Raw genomic sequence first — 27,070 nt, 5'->3', positions numbered from 1 at the left:
CTTTTTCATCGCCATCTTAGGGGGGGGGGGGCGCCAGCTAAGTTCCAAAACTCTGTGAAGGGGAAGAAATCCGCACCTTCTTAGCTTCAACTCCCACCAATCCTTCGCATACGCTTAGAAATCAGAAGGGATTCGCTTACTTACAGGTTTTCACCTTAAATCCGCTTATTGCCATTCTCCATGGCCCAGCTGCACGCGAAGTGCAGCGCAAGTCTGCCGGCATCCGTTGGAGCAAACGGGCAATTTACCCCCTGCATTGCTTTCAGGGGATTCTTCCCGCCGCGCTCCGGACCCCGTCTCCCTCACTGGGAGTCCTGGGGGTTAACCCTCGTGGGTCAACCACCCGGTCAGGCTGCTCGGACGTTTCCTCCCAGACCTGCGGAGAGGAGCATCCGACATGGCCGGGAAAACGAAACCAAATCCTCCTCTGCACCCTCTCAATTTTGTCCACATCCTTTTTGAAGTGAGGCCTCCAGAACTGCACACAATACTCCAGGTGCTGCCTGACCAAGGCAGAACAGAGAGGGGCTATGACCTCCTGCAATTCAATGCAATGGCCCTTTTTATACAACCCAAGACTGAGTTTGCCTTTTTTGCCGCTGCATCACACTGACTGCGTTCATATTTAGTTTACAGTCCACTCTTACCCCAGTATCTCTTTCACATACTCTACTACCCAGAAGTATATCCCCAAAAGTGTATATTTCTTGCATTAACTTATCTATTAACTTTATAACATTTCATTACATTTATAAAGAAAATTTATATTGGCCATTTCCCCTTAGACACAGCTAATGCTATTGAATAGTTTGCTAGCAAAAAAGCTCACAAAGCACTATGAGCTAGAATTCTTCACATCTGTCTCTATCGTTAACTTGTGCTAGTTGGTTGTTACTTGAAGTGTGGGGTTGTTTGAAGTACTGGGTTTACATCATACCTTATTGTATAAATGAGTTAAATGAAATCTGTTTAATAATAATTATTCTTTTCCTTTGACATTTCTTACCTAGTGAACAATTTTTATTCTATTCATGGCAGAAACTTGGTTTTGATCAGGGCCCCGGACAGAGCCTTTGCTGGGGACTCTCATGGAGGCTCTCGGCAGCCCTGCACGACACACCTCTGGAGGTGACAAGGCGGCTAGGAAGGACACTTACTGGGCCTCTCTCCCTCTCCGGGGGGAGGCTCCAATCCCCACTGCATATCTCCTGTTCTGTGGGGCAGACACGTGAATCCTCTCGTCCACAGAGGCCAGAGAAACCTCCTTTGGACTCTGGAGCCTGGGGCAGCCGTCCTTGTCCCAGTAGTCCAAAGTCAGTTTCTATGGGGAAATCCTGGCTGCAACTGCTTAATGATAAAGATTCAGACCACCTCTTGATTTTCCCGCTCCTGTGGGTCACATCCTTTCACATGCATCCTCCTATATATGTTTTTCCTTCTCCTGAGACACCTGCTCCTCCTTCTCTTGCCCTCCCAGGTAGGCTTCCTGTGTTCTGTTCAAGAACTCTTCACCTTTCCTGATAATGTGGAATGTGGACAGGTGTGCCTCAAGCAGGGTTTCCAGGCCCCTTGACTCCCCCAGTGGGAACCTGGGAGCCTGGCACTTACCCTGCCTTGTCCTGGGTCTTTTTCTTCATGCGCACATGTGCTCCCAGCGCGTGCAATGATGTCACTTCACGGAAGTGACATCATCACAGGAGTCAAAGGTGGCCACACAGGGCAAAGGGCACTTCCCTGTGTTCCCTGAGTGGTACAATTTTGCCCAAAATGAGCCTGTCTTGGAGCTCTGCAGGGTGCAATTCGGGCTGCTGTGGCCATGGGAGTACACCACACCACCGGGAGGAACACCCTGGGGAACACGCCCCCCCCCCACCAGCCAAGTAAGTGGGCATGGAGGAGGGAAGGGTGGAAGCAGGGGATCCCCCACCCAGGGCTGGAAAATGGTAGCCCAAGTCTCAAGGTCTTGAACCTTCTCCTCTAGTAGGGCTCTTACCACAGCCCTGCAAACATATAAGCATGCAGTTTCAGACTGGATTGGGGAATTAGCTTACTTGTTTGTGTAGGGAGAGTGAACGGGGATCTCTACCTGTTGAGGTGGCTGTGAGGAGCTGTGAGGAGTGTGATTCAGCAGGAAAAGGACAACAGAAACAAAGTTTTAAGAGTTTAAAAAGGAATAGGGAGTTTGTTGTGGTTCTGGGTACAATATTAGGAAGGGGGAGGAGGAACTTTTCCTAAGAGCAAGTATTATTCAATTCAATTCAAATTTATTATATGATCAAAGACCAGCATAAAAGAAATACTACAAAATTACAGGGTTAAAATTATTAGTAAAAATCACACAAAATTAAAATAGTTAATTAAAACAGTAATATAAAAGGGTGGTATTTACATAAACCCCAATAATGAGAGCATCTGACGGATTTTAGAGGCTGTTGCATAAAATTTTGCGACTGAGTCTGTAGTTGTCAGATTTCCATCTTCTAGAAGTAGCCTAGCATATTCCAAGCTCATTCTTCCAGGTATGCTATTGATCAAAGGAGTAATGACCTTGATGCGAGCATCTTGACAGAAGGGACAACGTAGAAGGACGTGATCTACAGTCTCAGTTTCTCCTTCACTGCAGGGGCAAAGCCTTTTCTCATAGGGAATTCTGTTAATCCGCCTATCTAAAACAGCAGAGGGGAGAGCAGCACACCTTGGAAGTGCAAAGGCCCTCCTGCGACTGTGCAACTCCAAGTGGGACAGATAGGCTGCTGGCTTAACTAGATATAATAATAATATTATAATAACATTCAGTTTATATATCACCCTTCAGGACAACTTAATGCCCACTCAGAGTGGTTTACAAAGTATGCCATTATTATCCCCACAACAAAACACCCTGTCAGGTGGGTGGGGCTGAGAGAGCTCAGAGAAGTTGTGACTGACCCAAGGTCACCCAGCTGGCTTCAAGTGGAGGAGTGGGGAACCAAACCCGGCTCTCCAGATTAGAGTCCCACACTCTTAACCACTACACCAAACTGGCTCTCTGGTGTTTATAGGGGACAAGAAAGTAGGGACCTACCTAAATCAACCTGACATTTAGTGTCCAATATCCTTTGTTTAACAGCCTGTTTTGCCTGATCAAAACCCATGGTTAAAATCATGGAAGGTGAAAAGCCCAGGCTCACCAGTTTGCAAAGGACTGTCTCAAGCCATTCAGACTGATGTTCATCCAGAAGAAGCAGTGGGGTCTAAGCCTTGCCCGAAATAGCTGATCTTAAGCCAGTAATTTAAGGAGGCAAGGCACACCTGAGCTTCCACTCTGACAGTGCCGGTCTCCAGACGTAGCAATGCATTTGGTACATAATTGGGGACTTGCAAAGCCGCTCTTAGGAACTTTGATTGGACATGGTCAAGGCGGGCAAAAGAAGATGATGTTGCCCCTATCATGGTTTGATGGCATTCTACCATCCAATTCAATTTTGCACTGGGCTTTTGAAAACCTAAAAAAGCTGTTTATTTCTGAACAGGTTCTACATGATGAGAACTGGAAATTTGTAGTCCAAGTTGATGCGAGCGACATTGCAGTGTGTGTGGGGGTGCTCTTACAACTCAACAATGAGGGGGAACTGCACCCCTGTGTATACATTTCTAAAAAATTCTCTGAGACTGGAGCGTACGGGAGAAAGAATCTTTTGCAATGAAATTAGCAATTCCAACCTGGCAGCATCGGCTAGAGGGGGCTAAAGTACTTTTTGTAGTATGGACTTATCACAAAAACTTAGAGGCACTACATACACCCTGTAGACTGAATGCTAAACTGTTAAGGTGGGCGGAGTTCTTCTTTTAACTTCATGTTGAAGTATCTCCCTGAACAGTCGAATTTCTTAGCGGATGCCCTTTCACCCATGCCCCAACATGACAGCCAGAGGGAGGAAATAATTGATACCGTTTTCTCACCAGCTCAATTGGGAGGAGCGGTGACAACACGTAGCCAAGCCACAGAAATGCAAATCAGCACAAAACCTGATCTCTTAGAATGGGGAGAGAGTAAAAGCTGAGACCCAAAAGGAGGGGGAAAACATGCCCAAAGCTGAACTGAAACAGGAGGGGGATAGCCACTGGTACGGGTGTGTGTGTGTGTGCAAACTCTACATCCTAACCAGCTTAAGAAAAGAAATCTTACACCAATGCCATGATGCCAAAACCACTGGACATTTTGGATATCTTAAAACCCTACATTTAGTACAAAGACAATTTTGGTAGCCAGCAATGAGAAAAGATGTATCTCAATATGTATCCTCCTGCCCAGTATGTATAATGGGAAAATCTAGGAAGGGGAAACCTGGACTTTTACTACCCTTAGAAACCCCTCCTAGACCATGGGCTGTGATCTCAATGGACTTTATCACTGATCTTCCCCCCTCGAAAAGACACACAGTCATTTTTGTAGTGGTGGATCTATTGTCAAAACAGGCCCATTTTATTCCTTGTACTACAATTCCTACAGCTAAAAAGCTAGCCAGCCTGTTCCTAAAGCACATAGTAAAACTGCACTTGTTTCCTAATAAGTTAATATCTGACCGAGGTCCACAATTCGTTGCCAACTTCTGGCGGGAGCTTCTTAAACTCGCGGGGATCAAACAAGGAATTAGCGTCGCCTACCATCCCAAAAGCAATGGACAATCCAAACACACAAATCAAGTGCTAGAACAGTTTCTATGGTGCTACATTAACTATCAACAAGATGATTGGTTTGATTTTCTTGATTTCGCTGAATATGCCTATAACAACTCAGTACATAGCTCAACAGGAGCCACCCCATTTAAAATAGTACATGGATATGAAGGAAACACCCTGCCTTTCTTTGCAACTCCTAACTCCCAACAGGTGGAGGAATGTTGGGCTAATTTAACTTCCCAATGGGGAATCATCCAAAAGACTTTGGACAAAGCAAAAGAGGACTACAAAAATTTTACTGACAAGAAATGCTCAGAGCAACGGAAACTACAACTAGGAGTCTATGTATACATCTCCACCAAAAACATAAAAGGGTAACAACCTAGCAAAAAACTGGGATAGAGATATCTATGCCCTTTTCCTGTAAAGAAGTTAATCAATGAGGTGACTGTAGAAATTGAACTCCCAAAGAACTTGAAACAAATACACCCAGTATTCCACTTCGGTCTTCTAAAAAAGGCTCCCCCACCTGATCAGTGGCATCCAGAAAGGGGACTTCCACATCCAATGCTGGTAGATGGGCATATTCACTATGAAGTGGAGGAAATCTTAGACTTTAAAATTAAACACAACAAACTTTTCTACCTAGTCAGGTGGAAAGACTTTGATGAATCTTACCGAGAACGGGTGGAGCAATCCCATATGAACCTGCGTCTTGCTGCAATGGTCTAGGGATCTGTCTACCATATCCTGTCATCCATAGCCTGACATTGGACAAAGACTTGATTGGCTTGATTAACTTAACAAGGGCTAGGAGATGGCTGGATGTTCTTATGATTAATTAGCTCAGGGAACTCTACATTGTAAAGCAAATTCCTTGATGATCCTGGAAAAGTATTGCTTGGTAAACTCTGATCTTTAAACATGGCCTGACTTGCGATGACCCTCAGGAAGCCAGAGAATAGCACTATTGTCATGAGGACCCTGCCTACCTTCCTGTCTGTGAGCCAGCTTTGCCATTCTTGCTGCCTGATCTTAATGGCTCAGTTTGATATCCAGCATGGTCTCTCTATCTCTCCTGCAATCCCAGACAGCATATGGCCTGAGAAGCCATGGAGAGGACTAAAAAACATGGCTCCTGCCCAGAGTTATACACATACACGTTGGGGGCAGGAGCTGCTGCATTCAGGTGAATCAGGCTCTCTCAGAGCCTAAACAGACGACACACATGACGCGTGGAGGACACGTGTTTGTTTCCCGCATGGTTCCATGGGAATCCCTCTTCTCCCTGGCAGAGAATCCCTCTTCTCTAAGCATCTCGTCTAGTCTGCTCGTCTCCCTCTTGCCACTGCCAGCTCTCCTTGTTCCCCTAAAAGCACTCCACAGCCAGAGGGAGCCGAGCACGTTGGTGGCAGTGGGAGGGAGTAAATTGCCTCAGCAGCAGTCAGAGGGAGCTGGTAGCGGTGATCGGCTCCTTGTCCCTCTCACCACTGCCAGCTTGCTTGGCTCCCTCTGGCTGCCAAATGTACTTAGGGGAGCAAGGGGAGTTTGCTGGCAGTGGCAAAAGGGACAAGGAACCAATCACTGCTGCCAGCTCCCTCTGACCACCTCTGGCACAATCAACTCCCCCTTGCACTTGGTTCTCTCTGGCTGCAGAATGCATTTAGGGGAGCAAGGGGAGCTGGCAGCAGTGAGAGCGAGCCAAGCGGACTAGATGAGATGCCTAGAGAAAGAATCTCTGCCAGGCAGAAGAGGGAGAGACTCCCTCTTCTCCCTGGCAGAGGTTCTTTCTCACTACACTACCCATGGAACCTTGCAGGAAACCAGTGTGTGTCCTCCATGCATTAGGTGTCTCATCTGTTTTGGCTCTTAGTTCCAGGGCCTCTGAGAGTCATAGTTAGCCAAAAGGGTTAACTTCTAAGTACAATTTGGCATAACCTGGTTTGCAGGGAAATAGAGGGATAGGGTGCTTACTGAAGGAAAGGTGGCCATCACTCATGTTAGGAACAGCAGAAAGAGGAGGGCGGAGGAGAGAATAATACAGAAAGGAGTAAGAACAGAGGATTCCTCCCCAAAGCTAGTTTGGCCTTCTCAGAAATCATTATAAAACCATTTGTACAACTAAAAATATCACATTTACTGTTAAATTCTTATTCAAATCCAAATCCAATTTATTACAGCAAAAGCCAGCAATATAAAACAATACGATTACAAGCAATAAATCAATATTATCAGTACAGGAAAACCAAAGGCATAAAAGGGATAAGAGTTAAAATGGAATAACAGTAATGAAAATAGAAAAAAAATATAATGTTTTTTTCACTAAGAGAAGTTTACATTTTCTGATAGCTAAAGAGCAGAATTTGGCCACAGCACAGGTTACTGAGCTCTAAGAATCTTCTAAAAGAAAATTGCGCAGAACTTCTGGTCTAAATTCCAAATAGGATTGCAAAGGGATAAATTTAGACAAAAGAGGTAGTATGAGGCGAGACCGTTCTTCACAATAAAATTCACAGAATAAAAGTATGTGAGTAACCGATTCCACCATATTGTCCATGCATGGACATAAGCGCTCATGCATTGGTATCTGCCAGAATTTGCCGTACAATACAGCTGAAGGCAATGCCTCAAACCGGGCTCTAGAAAATGCCCATCTGTAGGACTCATGGGTAATACTGGATAAATATGGGGCAGCTGAAAAATTAGGCCAAGATTTTAAGCACCTGAAGTTCTTGGGAAGTGAAGCTTCTTCATTTTGAAGTTCAATATCAAGAAGCCTCTGAGTAATAGCTGCTTTTGCCATATTCAGGGTTCCATTAAAAAGATCTTCAGGATTTAGGCCAATTTGCTTGATCTTGTTAAAGATTTGTGTGAACCAAGGTGGATAAGGGTCCGCAGCTAGGAGATGAGTTATCATTCCCTTTGGATTATAATGAATTTTCAGCCAGAGGAATATTGCCTGTTCCCATACTTTTAATTCAACTCTGGGTAATCCTGCCTCTTGTCTAAGTATTACATTAGATGTACTCTTGGGAGCACCAAATAGAGATCTAAGAAATTTTGATTGGACTGTTTCAAGAATCTTAACATTGGCAGAGAGTCCAATTTGTGAGCCATACAAAAGTTGGGCCAAAGATTTTGCCTGGTAAGTTTTTAAGGCCATAGGGAGAAAGCCAGCGCCTTTCCTTCTAAACAATTTAAGGATGGCATTTGCACTTCTCTCTGCCGAAGTGGCTGATGAGGTCAGATGTGCTGAGAATTTGGCATTATAGGAAAAAGTTATGCCTAAATATTGAAAGTTCTTAATTTGATCTATGACATTTCCTTTCATATTCCAGCTATATTTCCTAAATGAGCTGCCAAAATGAGCAATTTTGGTTTTAGAGAAATTAATTAACAATTCAATGTTACACTGATCATTAAATTTTTCTAAAGCTCGCTTCAAGCCAACTTTGGTCTGAGATAAAAGAACAGCATTATCAGCATACATTAAAATTGGAACTTTTCTGCCACTAGAGAACACAGGGGCATGAGTGTCAATTGTATGAAAGCTTGTGATTAGAGAATTGACATAGATGTTAAATAGGAACGGGGCCAGTAGACAACCTTGTCTGACCCCTTTTTGGACTGGAATTCTTTTTGAGAGTCTGCCATCCTGTGTAAGTCTTATCTGAAGGCTATTATTTTCATGTAACTTAATTAATAAAAATAATAGCCTTTTATTGATGCCCATGTCAGCCAATTTAGCCCAGAGCCTTCCCCTAAACACAGAATCAAAGGCTGCCTTGAGATCCACAAAGGCCCCATACAGCATCGTCTTCCAGTGTTTCACATATTTATAAATAAAATAATCTAACACCAAGCAGTGGTCAATAGTGGAGCGACCAGGTGTAAAACCGGCCTGTTCAATCTCAAGTAGATTATTTTGATCTAACCATTCACACAGTTTTAAACAGAGATGTTTCGTGTATAACTTACAGATCACATTCAAGAGACTAATTGTCCTATAATTTGACGGATCGGAGGGGTTACCCTTTTTAAATATGGGAACAATTGTGGCCAAGCCCCAACCCTTAGGAAATTGAGCGGGGGCATCTATGTATGAGAACGGATTTGCTAAGACCGGGGCCCACCAGTTCATATGCGATTTCAGAAGGTCAGCAACAATAAAGTCTCTTCCTGGGGCTTTACCAGATTTCATTTGTGAAATTAACAAGGAAATTTCAGATTCAGAGGCTGGTGGCCACTGTGTAGAGTTATCTAATGACTGAGATGGCAGGAGGAGCAGAGTGCCCCTGATCCCTAAACAATGCGCCGTAGTGCTTCTCCCATACATCTGCGGGGACAGTCCTGGATACCTTGGGTGCTTTGGTTTGGAGATTAGAAATAATCTTCCAGAAACTAACATTGTCTTTTCCTTTGGTGGCTTTGATAAGAGACTGCCATAAAAGAAAATCAGCATCTCTCTTTTTAGTTTTTAACAGCTCTTTATATTTCTTTTTTTTAAGTTGTAATTCAAGTTTGGTCATTGGGTTTTGGTTTTGGTGGAAAACCCTAAAGCATTCCCTAAGGGTTAATTAAATTCTTATTAAATTTACCAAAGAATCATCAGGTGTGCCTGCACAACTAATCATAAATGTATAAGTTGTCCGGGGTCTGGGTCCCAGCCCCCAGACTTGGTAGGAGGGAACAGCAGGTCAGCCGGGCTGACGGGCAAACAGAGGGGGCAGCCAGCAGACAGCAGGTCAACTGGTCAGCCAGCTAACAGCAGGTCAACCGGTCTGACTGGCAGGCAGAGGGGGCAGCTGGGGGACAGCAGGTCAACCCCTCCCACAGGCAAATGGAGCCAGAACCTGCCGGTGCCAGGGGCAAGGGGCAAAAGCCCAGGGCCTCAGGAGGCAGGGGGAGACGGAGAGAGGCCAGCGAGTCCCACTCCCCTAGGGAGGGAAAGGGGGCTAGGCAAGGCGGAAGGGGGCAAGGGCAGAGGGATTGGGAGCCCAGCAGTCACCCACCCAAAGACCTTACCTGAGGAGGAGAAGCAGCAGCAGCCCCAACAACCCAAAGCCATGCCCCAGCTAGAAAATAGTAGCCCGGCCCAGGAGTTGCCAAAAGCCAAGCCACTCCAGGTGGGGCTATTGGAGGCACTCTGCAGGAAGCCCTGGGCAACCAGCCAAGGAGCCGCAGCTGGACCCACCTTCAGCCATCAGCTCAGCCAGGCAGGCCGGGCTGCTAGCCAGGGGACTGCAGCTGGACATGCCTTCAGCAATCAGCCAAGGCAGGGAGGCTGGGCAGCCAGAGAAAAAGGCACAGCTGGTGCTGGTCAGTGGGGCCAGATCAGCTACCCCAGCTGCAACTGCTTGGTGCAGCCCAAGGCCAGGCTGGAAGAGGGGTGGGGCAGTAGAAGGAAGCCCTATAAAAGCTGGCTGGGAAGAGCCCTGTGGTGTGGTGGGTGTGAGTGAGGAGTGATGATGTGGAGTGAGAGCAGTAAGATGCAAGGGTGGAGGTTTGGAGGAGAGTTCTGGAAGGAGGAGATGAAGGAGGACGCAGAGGGTAAGCAGGCCAGGTTGAGCAGGCCAGCGAGTGGACTGAGAGGGAGTCTGGGTGAGGTATACCGCCCCTCCTTCCACAGAGCAGGGTCCTGCAGAATCCCTGGCCCCCCTGTGACATCAGGAGCAGACCGCCCAGTGCCACGCCCAGCGGCAGCGGTGGCAAGCCCTGACAAGTTGGTGGCCCGTACGGGGAGAGACGTTCCAACGCAGGCACCAGTCAAGGGGCGGCCTCCCAAGGCCGCCGCCCCAGCGGAGCTTGGACCGTGGCTGGAGGAACGCCAGGATAGGATGTGGGGAAAGCTGGAGGCAGCCTACCCAGCCGCTCCAGTAGAACTAGCACAGACAGCGGAGCTGCAGAGGCAAGCCGGCGTGCTCACTGAGGCCTTACCAAGGGTTTTCGCCCTCGTTTGGGAAAATAACCCACCGCCTGGCAAGCAGGTGCAGAGTCTATGCGCCACCGTGAAGATAGGCCAGCTGATCCTACAAGCCCTGTTGGACTCTGGGAGTGCAGTCTCAGCAATTCGGCCCCAGCTCCTCCCAGCTGCCACCCCAGTGTACCGCTGGATCCCGGTGACGGATGTGATGGGCCGCACCCAGCCGTACCCTACGGCCCTAATCACGATAGAGTACCTAGGGGTCCGCCACCAAATGGAAGTTGCCCAGTTAGCTCACCTACCCATACCAATACTGCTGGGAAGAGATGCCCCAGGGTTCTTCAGGCTCCTCCAGCAGGCAGCGAAGAAATTGGGAAGAGACACCCCAGGGACCGCCGGGTCTCGGCTGAAGGCGGCAGGGGAAGTGACAGACCCACAAGTTGCCACCGCTCTGCAAGTGGAGGAGGCCAACGACCCGGGAGAGGGTCCCTCCACCAGGCCAGGGGCAGAACCACGGCCTGGAGGCCCAGCTGGAACCCTGGCAGACCGCCCATTCCGTGATGCCCAAGGGGCAGATGAGTCCTTGCAGCGCTTGCGAGAGACAGCCGCTCGTGAGGAGGAGCAAATGCGGGATGAACGGAGGTCCCAACGGCTCCCTCGCATCGAGAAGCAAGGAGGGGTCTGGGTTCGCATAGCTCGTGCCCCAAATGGCCAGGGGGAGGTCCGCCAACTACTTGTGCCAGCAGCCTATCGGGCGGAAGTCCTCCGCATGGCCCATGAGCATGCTTGGGCCGGGCACCTCGGGCACCACAAGACCCTGAGGAAGGTTCTTGAGCAATTCTTCTGGCCCTCCGTGAATGCAGACGTGAAGGCCCACTGCCGCTCGTGTCCCACCTGCCAGCGGGTGGCAGCCCGCCGCCCGCCGAAGGCCCCCCTCTCCCCGCTGCCCGTCATGGAGACGCCCTTCCAACGCATCGCAATGGACTTCATCGGACCGCTGCCACGCACACCTCGGGGCCATCGCTTTGCCCTGGTGATTGTGGACTATGCCACGCGGTTCCCCGAGGTCATCCCGCTGAAGACCATGCAGACCCCGGGGATGGTACGGGCCCTGTCCAAGTTTTTCGCGATGGTGGGGCTGCCAGATGAAATTTTGACGGATCGGGGGGGCCCGTTCCGTGCCACAGCCATGCGTCAGCTCTGCCAGAATTTGGGGATCCGGCAGGTGTTCACCTCGGCGTACCACCCTCAAACAGACGGGTTGGCAGAGCGGCTGAACCAGACCGTCAAGGAGGCCCTGAAGAAGATGACGCGGGACAAGCCTCACCAGTGGGACTTGTACATCGACCCGCTCATGTTCGCCCTCCGGGAGACCACGCAGGCCTCCACTGGCTTCAGCCCATTCGAGCTGCTATATGGGCGCAAGCCAAGGGGGATGCTCTCCCGGCTGACGGAACGCTGGGGGCCCCGGGCCAGCAGCCCCGCGCCCCCCATACAGGAGTACGTGAGCCGGCTCCGTGACCGGGTGCAACAGTCCCAAGCGGAGGCAAATCGCAGACTGACTCGCACCCAGTCAAAGCAAAAGGCCGCCTATGACCGGGGTGCGCGGATGAGGACTTTCCAGGCCGGAGAGAAGGTCCTCGTGCACCACTCGGTGTTCCCAAGAGAGGAAGGGGACCCATGGAGGGGTCCCTACCAGATTCGAAGGGTGCTGGGCCCCACCACCTACGAAGTCCAGTGTGGGGTCGGCCGGCGTCGGCGGAAGACCCTGCATGTGAACCTCCTAAAGCAGTGGCACGAGCGCCCAAAAGAGGAGTGCGGCGTGGCTGAGGACCCGCTAGAGCTCCCTGACAGTGTGCTGCCTTGGACCACTGATGCCCCGGAGTTTGAGGAGCCCAAGGTGGACCCTCAGCTCGACCCAGCTCAGAGGGCCCAGCTACAAGACCTCTGGGCTCGGATTCCCGGGGTCTTCTCCCGCAGGCCGGGCAGCACGAGCCTGATCCAACATGCCATTCCAACGGACCCGGGGCAGACAGCCCGGGCTACCTGGCGCCCCATCCCCAGGAAGCGGTGGGAGGCAGTGGAGAAGGAGACCGACGAGATGCTCAGGCTTGGGGTAATCGAGCCCTCGCGAAGCGCTTGGAGGAGCCCGATAGTCTTGGTGCCCAAGCCGGATGGGACCACCCGATTCTGCATCGACTATCGCGAACTGAATAAGGTGGCCCAGTTCGATGCATACCCCATGCCCCGAGCAGATGTGTTGGTAGACCACCTAGGGTCCGCCCGCTACCTGTCGGCCCTAGACTTGACGAAGGGCTACTGGCAAGTGCCCGTGCGGCCAGCGGACCGGGAGAAGACAGCCTTTGCCACCCCACGAGGCCTCTTCCAGTTCAAGAAGATGCCGTTTGGTCTACACGGGGCAGCTGCCACGTTTCAGCGGCTGGTGGACCAAGTGCTGGGAGAGTGCCGGGCGTATGCAATGGCGTACATAGATGACATCATCATCTTCAGCCCGGACTGGCCCACCCACCTCCAACACTTGGAAGCTGTCATGAGGGCCTTCCAGCGAGCCGGACTACGGGCTAACCCAAAGAAGAGCCACCTGGGGTTCCAGGAACTCCAGTACCTGGGCTTTGTGGTCGGGGGAGGCCGAGTTCGCCCACCACCAGACAAGGTGGCCTCAATAGCTGATGCCCCCCAGCCCCGGACCAAGAAGCAGGTCCGACGTTTCCTAGGACTACTGGGGTATTATGGGCGGTTCATCCCCCACTTTGCCTCCCGAGCCGCCCCCCTGACAGACTGCTTAAAGAAGGGGCTGCCCAACCAAGTCCGGTGGACCCCAGCACTAGAAGCAGCTTTCAAGGATCTGCGGTCAGCCCTCTCTAATACCACAGCCCTGTGGAACCCGGACTTTGACCGACCCTTTACGCTGGCCACAGACGCTTCTGACACCGGCCTTGGGGCAGTCCTGACTCAGGAACGTGACGGAACCGACGTCCCCATCCTCTTCCTGAGTCGGAAGCTGCAGCCCGCAGAGAGGCGCTATGCAACAGTGGAGCGGGAGGCCCTAGCGGTCAAGTGGGCAGTGGGGGCCCTGCAATACTACCTGGCCAATAATCCCTTTGTCCTACTAACGGACCATGCGCCCCTGCAGTGGCTCCACCACATGAAGGCACACAACCCCCGTGTGCTGCGGTGGTACCTCTCCCTCCTCCCCTTCCGGTTCACCATCAAGTACCGCAAGGGGGCGCAGCATGTGGATGCGGACTTCATGTCCCGCATGTTTGAGTCTGACCCTGACCCCCACAACTCAAAGCTAAGCGGGGGGGTGTGTCCGGGGTCTGGGTCCCAGCCCCCAGACTTGGTAGGAGGGAACAGCAGGTCAGCCGGGCTGACGGGCAAACAGAGGGGGCAGCCAGCAGACAGCAGGTCAACTGGTCAGCCAGCTAACAGCAGGTCAACCGGTCTGACTGGCAGGCAGAGGGGGCAGCTGGGGGACAGCAGGTCAACCCCTCCCACAGGCAAATGGAGCCAGAACCTGCCGGTGCCAGGGGCAAGGGGCAAAAGCCCAGGGCCTCAGGAGGCAGGGGGAGACGGAGAGAGGCCAGCGAGTCCCACTCCCCTAGGGAGGGAAAGGGGGCTAGGCAAGGCGGAAGGGGGCAAGGGCAGAGGGATTGGGAGCCCAGCAGTCACCCACCCAAAGACCTTACCTGAGGAGGAGAAGCAGCAGCAGCCCCAACAACCCAAAGCCATGCCCCAGCTAGAAAATAGTAGCCCGGCCCAGGAGTTGCCAAAAGCCAAGCCACTCCAGGTGGGGCTATTGGAGGCACTCTGCAGGAAGCCCTGGGCAACCAGCCAAGGAGCCGCAGCTGGACCCACCTTCAGCCATCAGCTCAGCCAGGCAGGCCGGGCTGCTAGCCAGGGGACTGCAGCTGGACATGCCTTCAGCAATCAGCCAAGGCAGGGAGGCTGGGCAGCCAGAGAACAAGGCACAGCTGGTGCTGGTCAGTGGGGCCAGATCAGCTACCCCAGCTGCAACTGCTTGGTGCAGCCCAAGGCCAGGCTGGAAGAGGGGTGGGGCAGTAGAAGGAAGCCCTATAAAAGCTGGCTGGGAAGAGCCCTGTGGTGTGGTGGGTGTGAGTGAGGAGTGATGATGTGGAGTGAGAGCAGTAAGATGCAAGGGTGGAGGTTTGGAGGAGAGTTCTGGAAGGAGGAGATGAAGGAGGACGCAGAGGGTAAGCAGGCCAGGTTGAGCAGGCCAGCGAGTGGACTGAGAGGGAGTCTGGGTGAGGTATACCGCCCCTCCTTCCACAGAGCAGGGTCCTGCAGAATCCCTGGCCCCCCTGTGACATCAGGAGCAGACCGCCCAGTGCCACGCCCAGCGGCAGCGGCGGCAAGCCCTGACATAAGTAATTCTGCTTAAAACACACACACTAGAAAATCACACAGAGAAATTCTTTCAGCAAAATGTCTAGTGGGGATGTATGTAAAATTGGACAGAATTCAGAATAGAAAGCTCTTTTAGAATGCCAGGGGTTAACTGAAGGTAGGACACGGAGTCATTCCTGTGGCAGTAATTTTGAGAACAATGGGAAGATCTGGCCTGGAAAAAGGGGTTTATCTTAACCCGCCCTGTGAAGGCTGTCCACCATCCTGTTTTAAATGTGTTGTTTTTAATATACATGAATTTTTTAATTGTATTTTTAATATGTTGTTATCTGTCCTGAGCCTGCTTGCGGGGAGGGTGGAATACAAATCTGAAATAAATAAATAAAACAAATCTGAATCTGGAACCCGAAGCTGTCCCTTAAGGTCCAGATTACATTAATGGGCAGTGATTGCATCCCATGTGCCAGACAATACAGGGGAGGTGCCTTTGTCTTCCAAACTGGTGGGGCTTCATTTCATTAGTCCTCTTCACAGTTTCTCCTGCAAAGAGCCTTTTTCTTCAAAATTACATTCAGGGGGTGGGGGTGGGGGGTTGCAGGTAAAAATGAGGAGGGCTGGCAACAGGGCTACCAGTATATACTCGCTACAAGTGTAACTTCCATTACCCTCAGGAAAGAAGACGAACATGGCACACGACCTCAGTTCTCTCCCCAGCCATGTTGTTTAGATCCCTATATAAAACGGCACAGTCTTTCTCACACTCCCCCTCAAACACCCACACCAAACTCCCTGTTTGCTTCCTGTAGATCAAGGTTATGGAGACTGAAGCCTGGGCCACTGCCAGGCCTCTCTGGACCTCTGGGCACCAGTCCTGCCCATGTGGGGCCCCTGAAGATTGGACCTCTGAATGCCAAACAGATGCTCTACCACTTAGCACAGCTGCACAGCCCCTTCAAATCCCTGCTCTATTGTGTGAATCAAACCCATTTTTTTTAATTCCATGACATTTCTATTTCTGAGCACCACAGTTTTGCTATGAAGTTATGAAAAAGTTGATGGATATGATCTTGCCATTTGCAGAAGTAGGAACAGCCATATTATGTGGAGGGGATATTATCCCTTTTCCTATCACATTTGCTGCTCACTTCCTTATCATAATTTTTAAAATATTTCCAAGTTCCTCTGAGAAAAATAGTTCTCCCCTCCTCCATGCTTTCCTCGTAAGAACGCTGTGGGGTAGGTCATGCTGAGAGAGAGTGTGAACCACTTAAGGTCACCCAATGAGCATCATGGGAACACTAGAATTTGACCCCAAATCCTGGTCTCACACGCCAGCCATCCCACAGCAGAGGCAGTCTGGGCCCAGAGGTCCTCTGGGAGCCACATGGGACCTCCTGCTCCTCGAGATCTGCCAATGAGGCACTTCTCAGAATACTGTCACAAACGGATGCAAGACTGTCTGGGGTTGGTCAATAACAAGACAGGGGAGTTCCTGGGACTATATAAGCCAACACAAATTCTATAATGGGAGAAAGGTGGGATGTAAAAAAATAGTGCAAATCAATAAAATAACTGTTCTGGAGAGGAACCAAACTCACCATCCATGTCAAGACGTTGCATGATAATTGCCAATTCCACCTCACTAGGCATATAGCCCAAAGAGCGCATGGCCATCCCCAGCTCCTGTTTTGAGATGAACCCATTGCCATCACGATCCAGCACTCGGAAAGCTTCACGAATTTCTGCAACAAAGGGGGAATTTTCATTAGTCCGCTTATTTGTTTACTTCATTCATCATACACTTTTCTCTTTCAGACTCAATGAAGATTACAAAATTAAAACAAAATTAATAAAGACTAGTATAATATATCAAGTAAGCACTGAAATAAATTTTTATTATTTTTATTTGTGTCATTTATAGTCCGTCTTTCTCACAGAGACTCAAAGCAGATCACACAGTGTGAGATTAGTACAGTCAATTTCAAGGACGTTACAACATTTGAGAAGAATGAAATAAAAATGGTATACTAAATCCCACTTAAAACAACAACCCTATTCCATTCCCTTTAGAAAAATGATGTTGCAACCAATTCTGTTTTACACATTCTGCAAATATTCAGAATCGAGACAGAGATTTCTAAATAAGAGGAATTGCATGTCAACAGCCAGCTGGTTGACCGCCCGTGGCAAATCACAGCACCCTCCCAGTAAACGGTAAACCATCCAATAATCACTAGTGATTAAACACAGGATCTGCTGTTTGACCTTCAAATCCCTGTTTGTTTCACTGCTCGATTGTGTGAATCAAACCCATGATTTTTTTTATTCCATGACATTTCTATTTCCAAACACCACATTTTTGCTATGAAAACACACAAAAGTTTTAACATTATTTGTACATCATTAAATCAGCTGTACACACGAGAGTATTCATTCATCTAATATCCAAGTGACCACAGCACATGGATGCTTAAACCCACATGTTGCTGGTACTTGGCCATAAAACAGATCTTTCTGCAGCCTTCAGCAACCCAAAGATGCAGGAAAATCTCAAACCTCAGCAAAAAAATATTGAGGGGGTTAGATCCCCTCAAAACAACTCACTTCAGGTCTGCAGATGTGCAGATTAGAGGAGAAATGGATGGCCTCGAAGAAACGATGCGGCAGGAGGTTTTCAAAATGACCCGCCTGGAGTTACAAATGGCTGGCTTGGAAGTGGGGCTGTCATGGGTTCAGCAGTAGTGGGGGCTCTTTGGGAGAGGAGGAGAAGAGGAGCCCTGTGTAGCTGGCCTGGACCCAGCAAGAACAGACAAGCAGGATGATGAGCTGCAGGCTTGTCAGGGTCCACAGTCAGCAGCTGATGCAGAGCCACCCTTGCCCTCCAGCCCTGATTCAACAGGTGAAACCCAGCTGGTTGTCTCCAGCCCTTCGGCATCACTCACATCCTTAGAGCACCAGAGATGGAGACAAAGGACTGAGTTACAGGAGAGACAACAAAGCGCATGCCTCCTGGCCCGATGTCAGCAATGAGTAGCCACAAGATGGCTACTCACCAAGCAGCTGACTTGGTGACTGCTGCATCTGATTCTGCCTTCTTCCTTGTTTCTTGCAACTCCCTGGACCGGCCCCTGACTCTGCCTTTGTCTGGTCCTGGAGCTCACCCATGGACGACTCCTGAACTCCAGACCTTGCGACTCAGACTGACCCTCAGACCAGATGACTGTCAGCTTTTGGACTCTGTGCTTTGACCTAGGACCAGATCTTTGACTATGCTACTTACGTTGGTGTTCTTGCCTTACTTGCTCCACACTCTGATGGCGCAACCCGCCCCGCCCCGGCCCAATACATAATAGGTGCACCACCACCACCAGAGAAGCAGGCACCCTCCTGCCTGACAGCTACTTTATAAGCTGGTGGCTGAACACCCTCTGGAGGCAGGAAGCTCACCTTGTGTCTATTTACTTAACATGGCTGTGAGCTGCCTCAGGCCACCTATGCTACTGCTGTAAGCCACCAAAGGTTGCGACCAGAGAAGGGTGTTTATGAGGGGGTGGGGAAGGACAGGGAAAGGTTTGGAGGAGAATACAAATTGGGAACAGTGTTTGGGGAAGGGGGGAGAAATGAACATACAAGGGTGTTTGGGAGGGGGAGGAAAGAAGAAGAGGGAAGGATATTTGCATGGGGGAAAAATATTTGCATGGAAGGGGAATATTTCCCATTTGTTATACATATAAACAACATATCCTATACATATAAATGCTGCTTATATTGCATATAAAAACCCTACATCATGTGCACATGATGCAAAAGGAATCTACAGAACTCACAGTGAAAAGCAGGGAACCAGAAAGTTTGAATTTTTTTTAAAGATATTAAGTAGAGAATGTTTGCTCATCCTTAATAAATAGTGGGCAACCAAACTTAGGATGTTTCTGTAAACTGCAAGAAAGACAGTCCCTTCTCCCACTTTCATTCTACCAGAAATCATATCTTCCATTAATTTATGAACAACAATAGGAACATAACTGCAACACAACAATATTCACAAGGATTGCTGCCTGAATTACATCCTCTATGACTGCGCACTGCTGAATGTTCTACTCCCTACATGCTACAGGGGAAGCAACCACAAGGGAGTCTACTCAGAAATGAGTCCCAGACTGTTCAATGGGGCTTACTCCCAGAAAAATGTCCTTAGGATTACAAGCCGTATTTATTGACTCTATAAGAGCTCCATCTTCCACCAATAGAAAACCTAGAGGAAGTTTGATCTTTCAGTTAAGATAGACTACAAAAACATAATTGTCCTAGACTAGGTTAACAAGAGTCCAAAACATGGTACAGCAGGCTTTCTACAGCATGGTGCTTTAGCAGGCATTTACATCCATGTGTACTAGAACACAATAAGTCTGAGTTAGTACAAGTGGCAACCAAAGTCTTTTCCTTGTATTTCTAGTTGTGTAACAGCTCTACTGCAAGTGAAATTTTTGTGTGGGATCCAACCCAAGTTAAGCCCTACTCCTTGTCCAAAGATGTAACTTCTACACACCCTGGTGATAGAACTGAACCCTGAAAATTGACAAGCGATACTGATTCAGCACGGATGCTAGCAAAGAGTGACTGCTCTCACAAAAAAAGAACAGTTGGGAGTACAAGCAATCCACCTGTAGGGAGGGTAGCAGAAATGTTTGTGGCTAGTACTTTTGTGGACTTATTTACTAGGTGGGATAAGGACTTTAAAAACTATGCCTATAAAATTTTATCCATGTATCTGTTTTATCTACATAGAAGACTCACTGGAATTGTTGCGCTAGTTCCCACTTGTCACTGAGATACAGACGAGGGAGACAGTGAATGCTGTGCCTCCATAGCATGAAGCTGCACATGGGTGTAATTCACACAATCATAAGAGCTTGAAAAAGAACTGCAATCACAGAAATAGCAAAAATAATTTATCTCATGGTGGTATTCATATTAATGGTCATTATTAACTAGCTTGTAAATTTTATCACATAATTCTCAGGTGTATTATATACAGACCAAGCAATGTTTCCTCCTTAAGGTCTTTTGGGGCTTAGAATGTAAGGTGTACGGTATTTGTTCAATGAGGTTTTTCATTAACAGTTAAGGAAAAAACAGCTGAACATGATTCTCTACTTTTAAAAGTTTGTTTTGTCTGAGCTCCGGATACTAACTGCAATTCAGGCAGAATTGTGTAAAAGACCTATGGTTGATTTTAAGATCCTGAGCCAGTGGAAGCAAGCTGAGGGGAACTCATCGATCATTTGTGGCCCCACAATTCTTAATTGCAGATGTGAATAGAGATTGGGGTTCACTTCACTCAGAGGTGATATGCGCTTCATATGCTTAGCTGCAGCATCTTTTTGGTTATAGTTGCTTTGGGGAGCCCTAGTCATGGGGTTCTTGATACTCCAGACTCTTTTGACAGTTCAGAATCCAGCTTGTGATAAAATAAAACATGTCTCAATTTGCCTGAGCCGGATTCTAAGGAGAGCTACACCAAAAGAATGGGAAATGTACAAGCTCATACTTTCTTACTCACAGGATCCTGGCACTAACACAGATTTCATGGTCAAACCCCATTTTCACACACTAAGGAACACACAAGTAGCTAGCCCATTGAGAAAATCCACACTGACCTTCTTGGGTCTCCCAAACATGCCAAGCAGCTCGCCTCAAAGATGGCTGCAGGTGCCTGTGAGTGGCGGGAAGGCCGAAGCTTCCACTTCATATGCAATACATTTGTCATCCATCCTGGGCACAGTATGTTGTTGCCAAATGGTCTACATGTGTGTATGCCCCTCAACTCCTTGCATGCCAAGCGCCCCCCCCCTGGTGGATGGGCTTTTATTAACGGAGCCACTGCGGGCCCCTGGTTATGGTGTTTTATATGATTACGGCGGTCAGAATGTGTTATGCACAGATGTGGAAGACTCAGGAGATACCATCTATGGAAGACTGGATTCTGAAAGTCTTGAATATGGCAGAAATTGACAAATTAACAAGGAAATTGAAAGAACAAGAAGAATTGGACTATACATTAAGCTGGGAAAAATTTAAGAAATATGTGGAGAAAAAGTGGGACATGAAGGGGAAACTGTGGTCTTTGGAGAAGTAGGGGAGATAGAAACTTACTTAAGGTTAAAAAGGGGTATATTTTACTGTATTTTATTGGATTAGTATAGTATATTTACAGGGGAGTATAATTATGAGTAATAAGGTTATAGGGAGTATATGTGAAATATAGATAATATAGTTAATTGGTACGTAAGGAATAGTATGTTACATATATATATATGTAGGGTTTTTTTTAGTTAGTATATGTACCTATTATTACTTATATAATTTTTATATTTTTAAGTAAGATAAGCAATATAGTTAGTGTAGATTGTTAAGATAATTAAAGAGATTTGATAGGTATAATATAGATATATATTGGGTATATATTGGGGAAGTTGGGTATGGAAAACTGCTGGGAGTCACCAGAAAAGTGGGGGGGGGAAGGATGGGGAAAATGCAGTGGGGTGAATATAATGATAATTATTTCTATATGTATGTTTGTAAACCCATCCAATAAAAAATTATTTAAAAATAAATAAATAAAAATGAGTCATCATTAAGAACTGAAAGATCGGGGGAAACAGCAAGAGGTTTACCAAAGGAATGAAATGAACACAGTTCTATACCTTAAGTAATAAGCACTAAACTGTACATCCTACTATCTAATAAATTCTAATCTAATTCTCTAACCATAAGACAAGCCTTCTTGAAGAGGTTCCAGGCAGTCAGATGGATGGAGATGGGAAAAGGAAGAAAGGGAAATGGCAGGAAGCCAGAGATTGGCTCACAATCTAGCATTTAAAATTTTTGTTTTAAAAAGGCAAGGCTCTGTGGTGGACAGCAGGGCAGTCTCAGAGTAGTGAGGAATCATTGCGAGATCCAATCACTGAGAAATTCAAGGGTTCTAGTTACACCCTAAAATGCATGGATAGTGGGGGATAAAGATGTTATTCAATCAGGATTGGATCATAGCCCAAGAGTTTAAACTTTATTGATGAATCTCGTTGATAATGGCTAGGCAGGAAACTACCATCCCAGGCAGGGAGAAATTGATGAATGCTTGACATGATAGCTGGAGACAGAGGCGTACAGAGACACCAGTTCAGGGTAGATGGATGAGGCAGTTTTCTTTGATCAGAACTGGATTCAGAAGGAGAAAATAAACTGAGTTATATTGTACCATTTTGTTTGACTAGATACCAGAGAGAAAACATAGAAGAATAAAACTGTTATTCTGACAGACTGATATGTTCACATGCCACTGTTAAAAGTCAATAACAAAAGAACCTCGTGAAAACTAACTAGAACCAAGAGTTAACACAATGATATACTACAATTAAACAGTAATAATAAAGTGCAATTTATAAGAATATTCACTATGTAATTCACTGTATTAACAAGCACGCACGGAAGGAGGCCCCAGCAATGTTAAACTGTTACAATTCATTAACATGGACTGTGAAAACTCATATAAAGTGCTAAGTGCTTAAGCCTATGACCATACAATTCAAAAATCATTGATAGCCGGTACAACATGTAACAACAAACACACACTGGAAGTGCTGGGTGCTTAAGCAAGAAAACTGTTGATATCATCATGGAGCTCTTACACAAGAGCATGTAAGTCCATGAGTAATCCGTTGGTGGGTCTAAGCGGTGTAGCAGCGAGGAGGAGGGGTCCAATCAACAAAAAGCCATCTGATGGATGGACCGGTTCCTATGCAAGAAGCCATTTCGATTCTTTCTCAAAGATGGCAAAAGCAGGTACTGACGCTGGTCCTATTCAAAGTCTGCATTGATAACAAAAATATTCTAACGACTTGTATAATACAAGTAGTCAATATTATGATTGCAATTTAAAACAATACTTACATTTCAATTCCACAGTTTAACAAGCACATCAAACCCTCTCCTTCAAATGATGGTAATGCAGTACGTGAAACACAATTCAGAGCGATCATTTTATACAAACACTAAGTAATCACAAGTTAAAGGGACATACCAGCCAAGGATGAGCTCCATTAAAGGAAACGAGTAATCATTATTGGTGTTCAGACCCCCAGGGGATAGAGTTTGTAATTTGTAAATCCAGAACATTTCTTTCCTGTGGATGTCAATAACAATAGACTCCAGGGACTTAACTTTGGATGCATAAAGGACCGTGTATCTGAAGTCATTTTCATTATGTCCAGCCTCTAGAAAATGATTAACAAGAGGTGCCTCCACAGTACCATTACGAATGCGAGACTAGTGCTCAAGAATCCTCTGTTTGACATAGTGTGTAGTGCTTCCAACATATAATAGTGCACATTTGCATTTGATCAAATAAACTACATGTTGTGCATTGCAATTTGTAAGCCCCCTGGTTGTTCTTATACCCAAAACTTGAAAGTCTTGTTCTTTTAACACTAGTGGGCAGGCTTTGCAAGTCCTGCAACTATAGTGACCCATGGGTAAACCACTCTGTACTGTCTGGGGTGAAGAGACCGATCCAGATTTAATTAAGACTATAGTGACCCATGGGTAAACCACTCTGTACTGTCTGGGGTGAAGAGACCGATCCAGATTTAATTAAGACTATAGTGACCCATGGGTAAACCACTCTGTACTGTCTGGGGTGAAGAGACCGATCCAGATTTAATTAAGACTATAGTGACCCATGGGTAAACCACTCTGTACTGTCTGGGGTGAAGAGACCGATCCAGATTTAATTAAGACTATAGTGACCCATGGGTAAACCACTCTGTACTGTCTGGGGTGAAGAGACCGATCCAGATTTAATTAAGACTATAGTGACCCATGGGTAAACCACTCTGTACTGTCTGGGGTGAAGAGACCGATCCAGATTTAATTAAGACTATAGTGACCCATGGGTAAACCACTCTGTACTGTCTGGGGTGAAGAGACCGATCCAGATTTAATTAAGACTATAGTGACCCATGGGTAAACCACTCTGTACTGTCTGGGGTGAAGAGACCGATCCAGATTTAATTAAGACTATAGTGACCCATGGGTAAACCACTCTGTACAGTCTGGGGTGAAGAGACCGATCCAGATTTAATTAAGACTATAGTGACCCATGGGTAAACCACTCTGTACTGTCTGGGGTGAAGAGACCGATCCAGATTTAATTAAGACTATAGTGACCCATGGGTAAACCACTCTGTACTGTCTGGGGTGAAGAGACCGATCCAGATTTAATTAAGACTATAGTGACCCATGGGTAAACCACTCTGTACTGTCTGGGGTGAAGAGACCGATCCAGATTTAATTAAGGCTATAGTGACCCATGGGTAAACCACTCTGTACAGTCTGGGGTGAAGAGACCGATCCAGATTTAATTAAGGCTATAGCGACCCATGGGTAAACCACTCTGTACAGTCTGGGGTGAAGAGACCGATCCAGATTTAATTAAGACTATAGCGACCCATGGGTAAACCACTCTGTACAGTCTGGGGTGAAGAGACCGATCCAGATTTAATTAAGACTATAGCGACCCATGGGTAAACCACTCTGTACAGTCTGGGGTGAAGAGACCGATCCAGATTTAATTAAGACTATAGTGACCCATGGGTAAACCACTCTGTACAGTCTGGGGTGAAGAGACCGATCCAGATTTAATTAAGACTATAGCGACCCATGGGTAAACCACTCTGTACTGTCTGGGGTGAAGAGACCGATCCAGATTTAATTAAGACTATAGTGACCCATGGGTAAACCACTCTGTACAGTCTGGGGTGAAGAGACCGATCCAGATTTAATTAAGACTATAGTGACCCATGGGTAAACCACTCTGTACAGTCTGGGGTGAAGAGACCGATCCAGATTTAATTAAGACTATAGTGACCCATAGGTAAACCACTCTGTACAGTCTGGGGTGAAGAGACCGATCCAGATTTAATTAAGACTATAGTGACCCATGGGTAAACCACTCTGTACAGTCTGGGGTGAAGAGACCGATCCAGATTTAATTAAGACTATAGCGACCCATGGGTAAACCACTCTGTACTGTCTGGGGTGAAGAGACCGATCCAGATTTAATTAAGACTATAGTGACCCATGGGTAAACCACTCTGTACAGTCTGGGGTGAAGAGACCGATCCAGATTTAATTAAGACTATAGTGACCCATGGGTAAACCACTCTGTACTGTCTGGGGTGAAGAGACCGATCCAGATTTAATTAAGACTATAGTGACCCATGGGTAAACCACTCTGTACAGTCTGGGGTGAAGAGACCGATCCAGATTTAATTAAGACTATAGTGACCCATAGGTAAACCACTCTGTACTGTCTGGGGTGAAGAGACCGATCCAGATTTAATTAAGACTATAGTGACCCATGGGTAAACCACTCTGTACTGTCTGGGGTGAAGAGACCGATCCAGATTTAATTAAGACTATAGTGACCCATGGGTAAACCACTCTGTACAGTCTGGGGTGAAGAGACCGATCCAGATTTAATTAAGACTATAGTGACCCATGGGTAAACCACTCTGTACAGTCTGGGGTGAAGAGACCGATCCAGATTTAATTAAGACTATAGTGACCCATGGGTAAACCACTCTGTACTGTCTGGGGTGAAGAGACCGATCCAGATTTAATTAAGACTATAGTGACCCATGGGTAAACCACTCTGTACAGTCTGGGGTGAAGAGACCGATCCAGATTTAATTAAGACTATAGTGACCCATAGGTAAACCACTCTGTACTGTCTGGGGTGAAGAGACCGATCCAGATTTAATTAAGACTATAGTGACCCATGGGTAAACCACTCTGTACTGTCTGGGGTGAAGAGACCGATCCAGATTTAATTAAGACTATAGTGACCCATGGGTAAACCACTCTATACTGTCTGGGGTGAAGAGACCGATCCAGATTTAATTAAGACTATAGTGACCCATGGGTAAACCACTCTGTACAGTCTGGGGTGAAGAGACCGATCCAGATTTAATTAAGGCTATAGTGACCCATGGGTAAACCACTCTGTACAGTCTGGGGTGAAGAGACCGATCCAGATTTAATTAAGGCTATAGTGACCCATGGGTAAACCACTCTGTACAGTCTGGGGTGAAGAGACCGATCCAGATTTAATTAAGGCTATAGTGACCCATGGGTAAACCACTCTGTACAGTCTGGGGTGAAGAGACCGATCCAGATTTAATTAAGACTATAGTGACCCATGGGTAAACCACTCTGTACAGTCTGGGGTGAAGAGACCGATCCAGATTTAATTAAGACTATAGCGACCCATGGGTAAACCACTCTGTACTGTCTGGGGTGAAGAGACCGATCCAGATTTAATTAAGACTATAGCGACCCATGGGTAAACCACTCTGTACTGTCTGGGGTGAAGAGACCGATCCAGATTTAATTAAGACTATAGTGACCCATGGGTAAACCACTCTGTACTGTCTGGGGTGAAGAGACCGATCCAGATTTAATTAAGACTATAGTGACCCATGGGTAAACCACTCTGTACTGTCTGGGGTGAAGAGACCGATCCAGATTTAATTAAGACTATAGTGACCCATGGGTAAACCACTCTGTACAGTCTGGGGTGAAGAGACCGATCCAGATTTAATTAAGACTATAGTGACCCATAGGTAAACCACTCTGTACAGTCTGGGGTGAAGAGACCGATCCAGATTTAATTAAGACTATAGTGACCCATGGGTAAACCACTCTATACTGTCTGGGGTGAAGAGACCGATCCAGATTTAATTAAGACTATAGTGACCCATGGGTAAACCACTCTGTACAGTCTGGGGTGAAGAGACCGATCCAGATTTAATTAAGGCTATAGTGACCCATGGGTAAACCACTCTGTACAGTCTGGGGTGAAGAGACCGATCCAGATTTAATTAAGGCTATAGTGACCCATGGGTAAACCACTCTGTACAGTCTGGGGTGAAGAGACCGATCCAGATTTAATTAAGGCTATAGTGACCCATGGGTAAACCACTCTGTACAGTCTGGGGTGAAGAGACCGATCCAGATTTAATTAAGACTATAGTG

The 27,070-nt window shown here is 47.2% G+C and overlaps 1 protein-coding gene across 2 annotated transcripts in view; it reads right to left on the bottom strand.

Moving 5' to 3' along the window:
• CALN1 (calneuron 1) overlaps positions 1–27,070 on the bottom strand; it is a 312,731-nt gene that overhangs the window by 124,616 nt on the left and 161,045 nt on the right. For both annotated transcript variants that reach the window (XM_055001658.1, XM_055001659.1), the window contains exon 3: positions 16,573–16,716. In XM_055001658.1, coding sequence (XP_054857633.1) covers positions 16,573–16,716 — 144 coding nt within the window. The remainder of the gene's footprint in view (positions 1–16,572; positions 16,717–27,070) is intronic.

The sequence above is a fragment of the Eublepharis macularius genome, chromosome 17 (genome assembly GCF_028583425.1).
Source record: "Eublepharis macularius isolate TG4126 chromosome 17, MPM_Emac_v1.0, whole genome shotgun sequence".
NCBI lineage: Eukaryota > Metazoa > Chordata > Lepidosauria > Squamata > Eublepharidae > Eublepharis > Eublepharis macularius.
The sequence above is the reverse complement of the archived record's forward strand: the minus strand, read 5'-3'. Positions and strand labels throughout refer to the sequence as shown.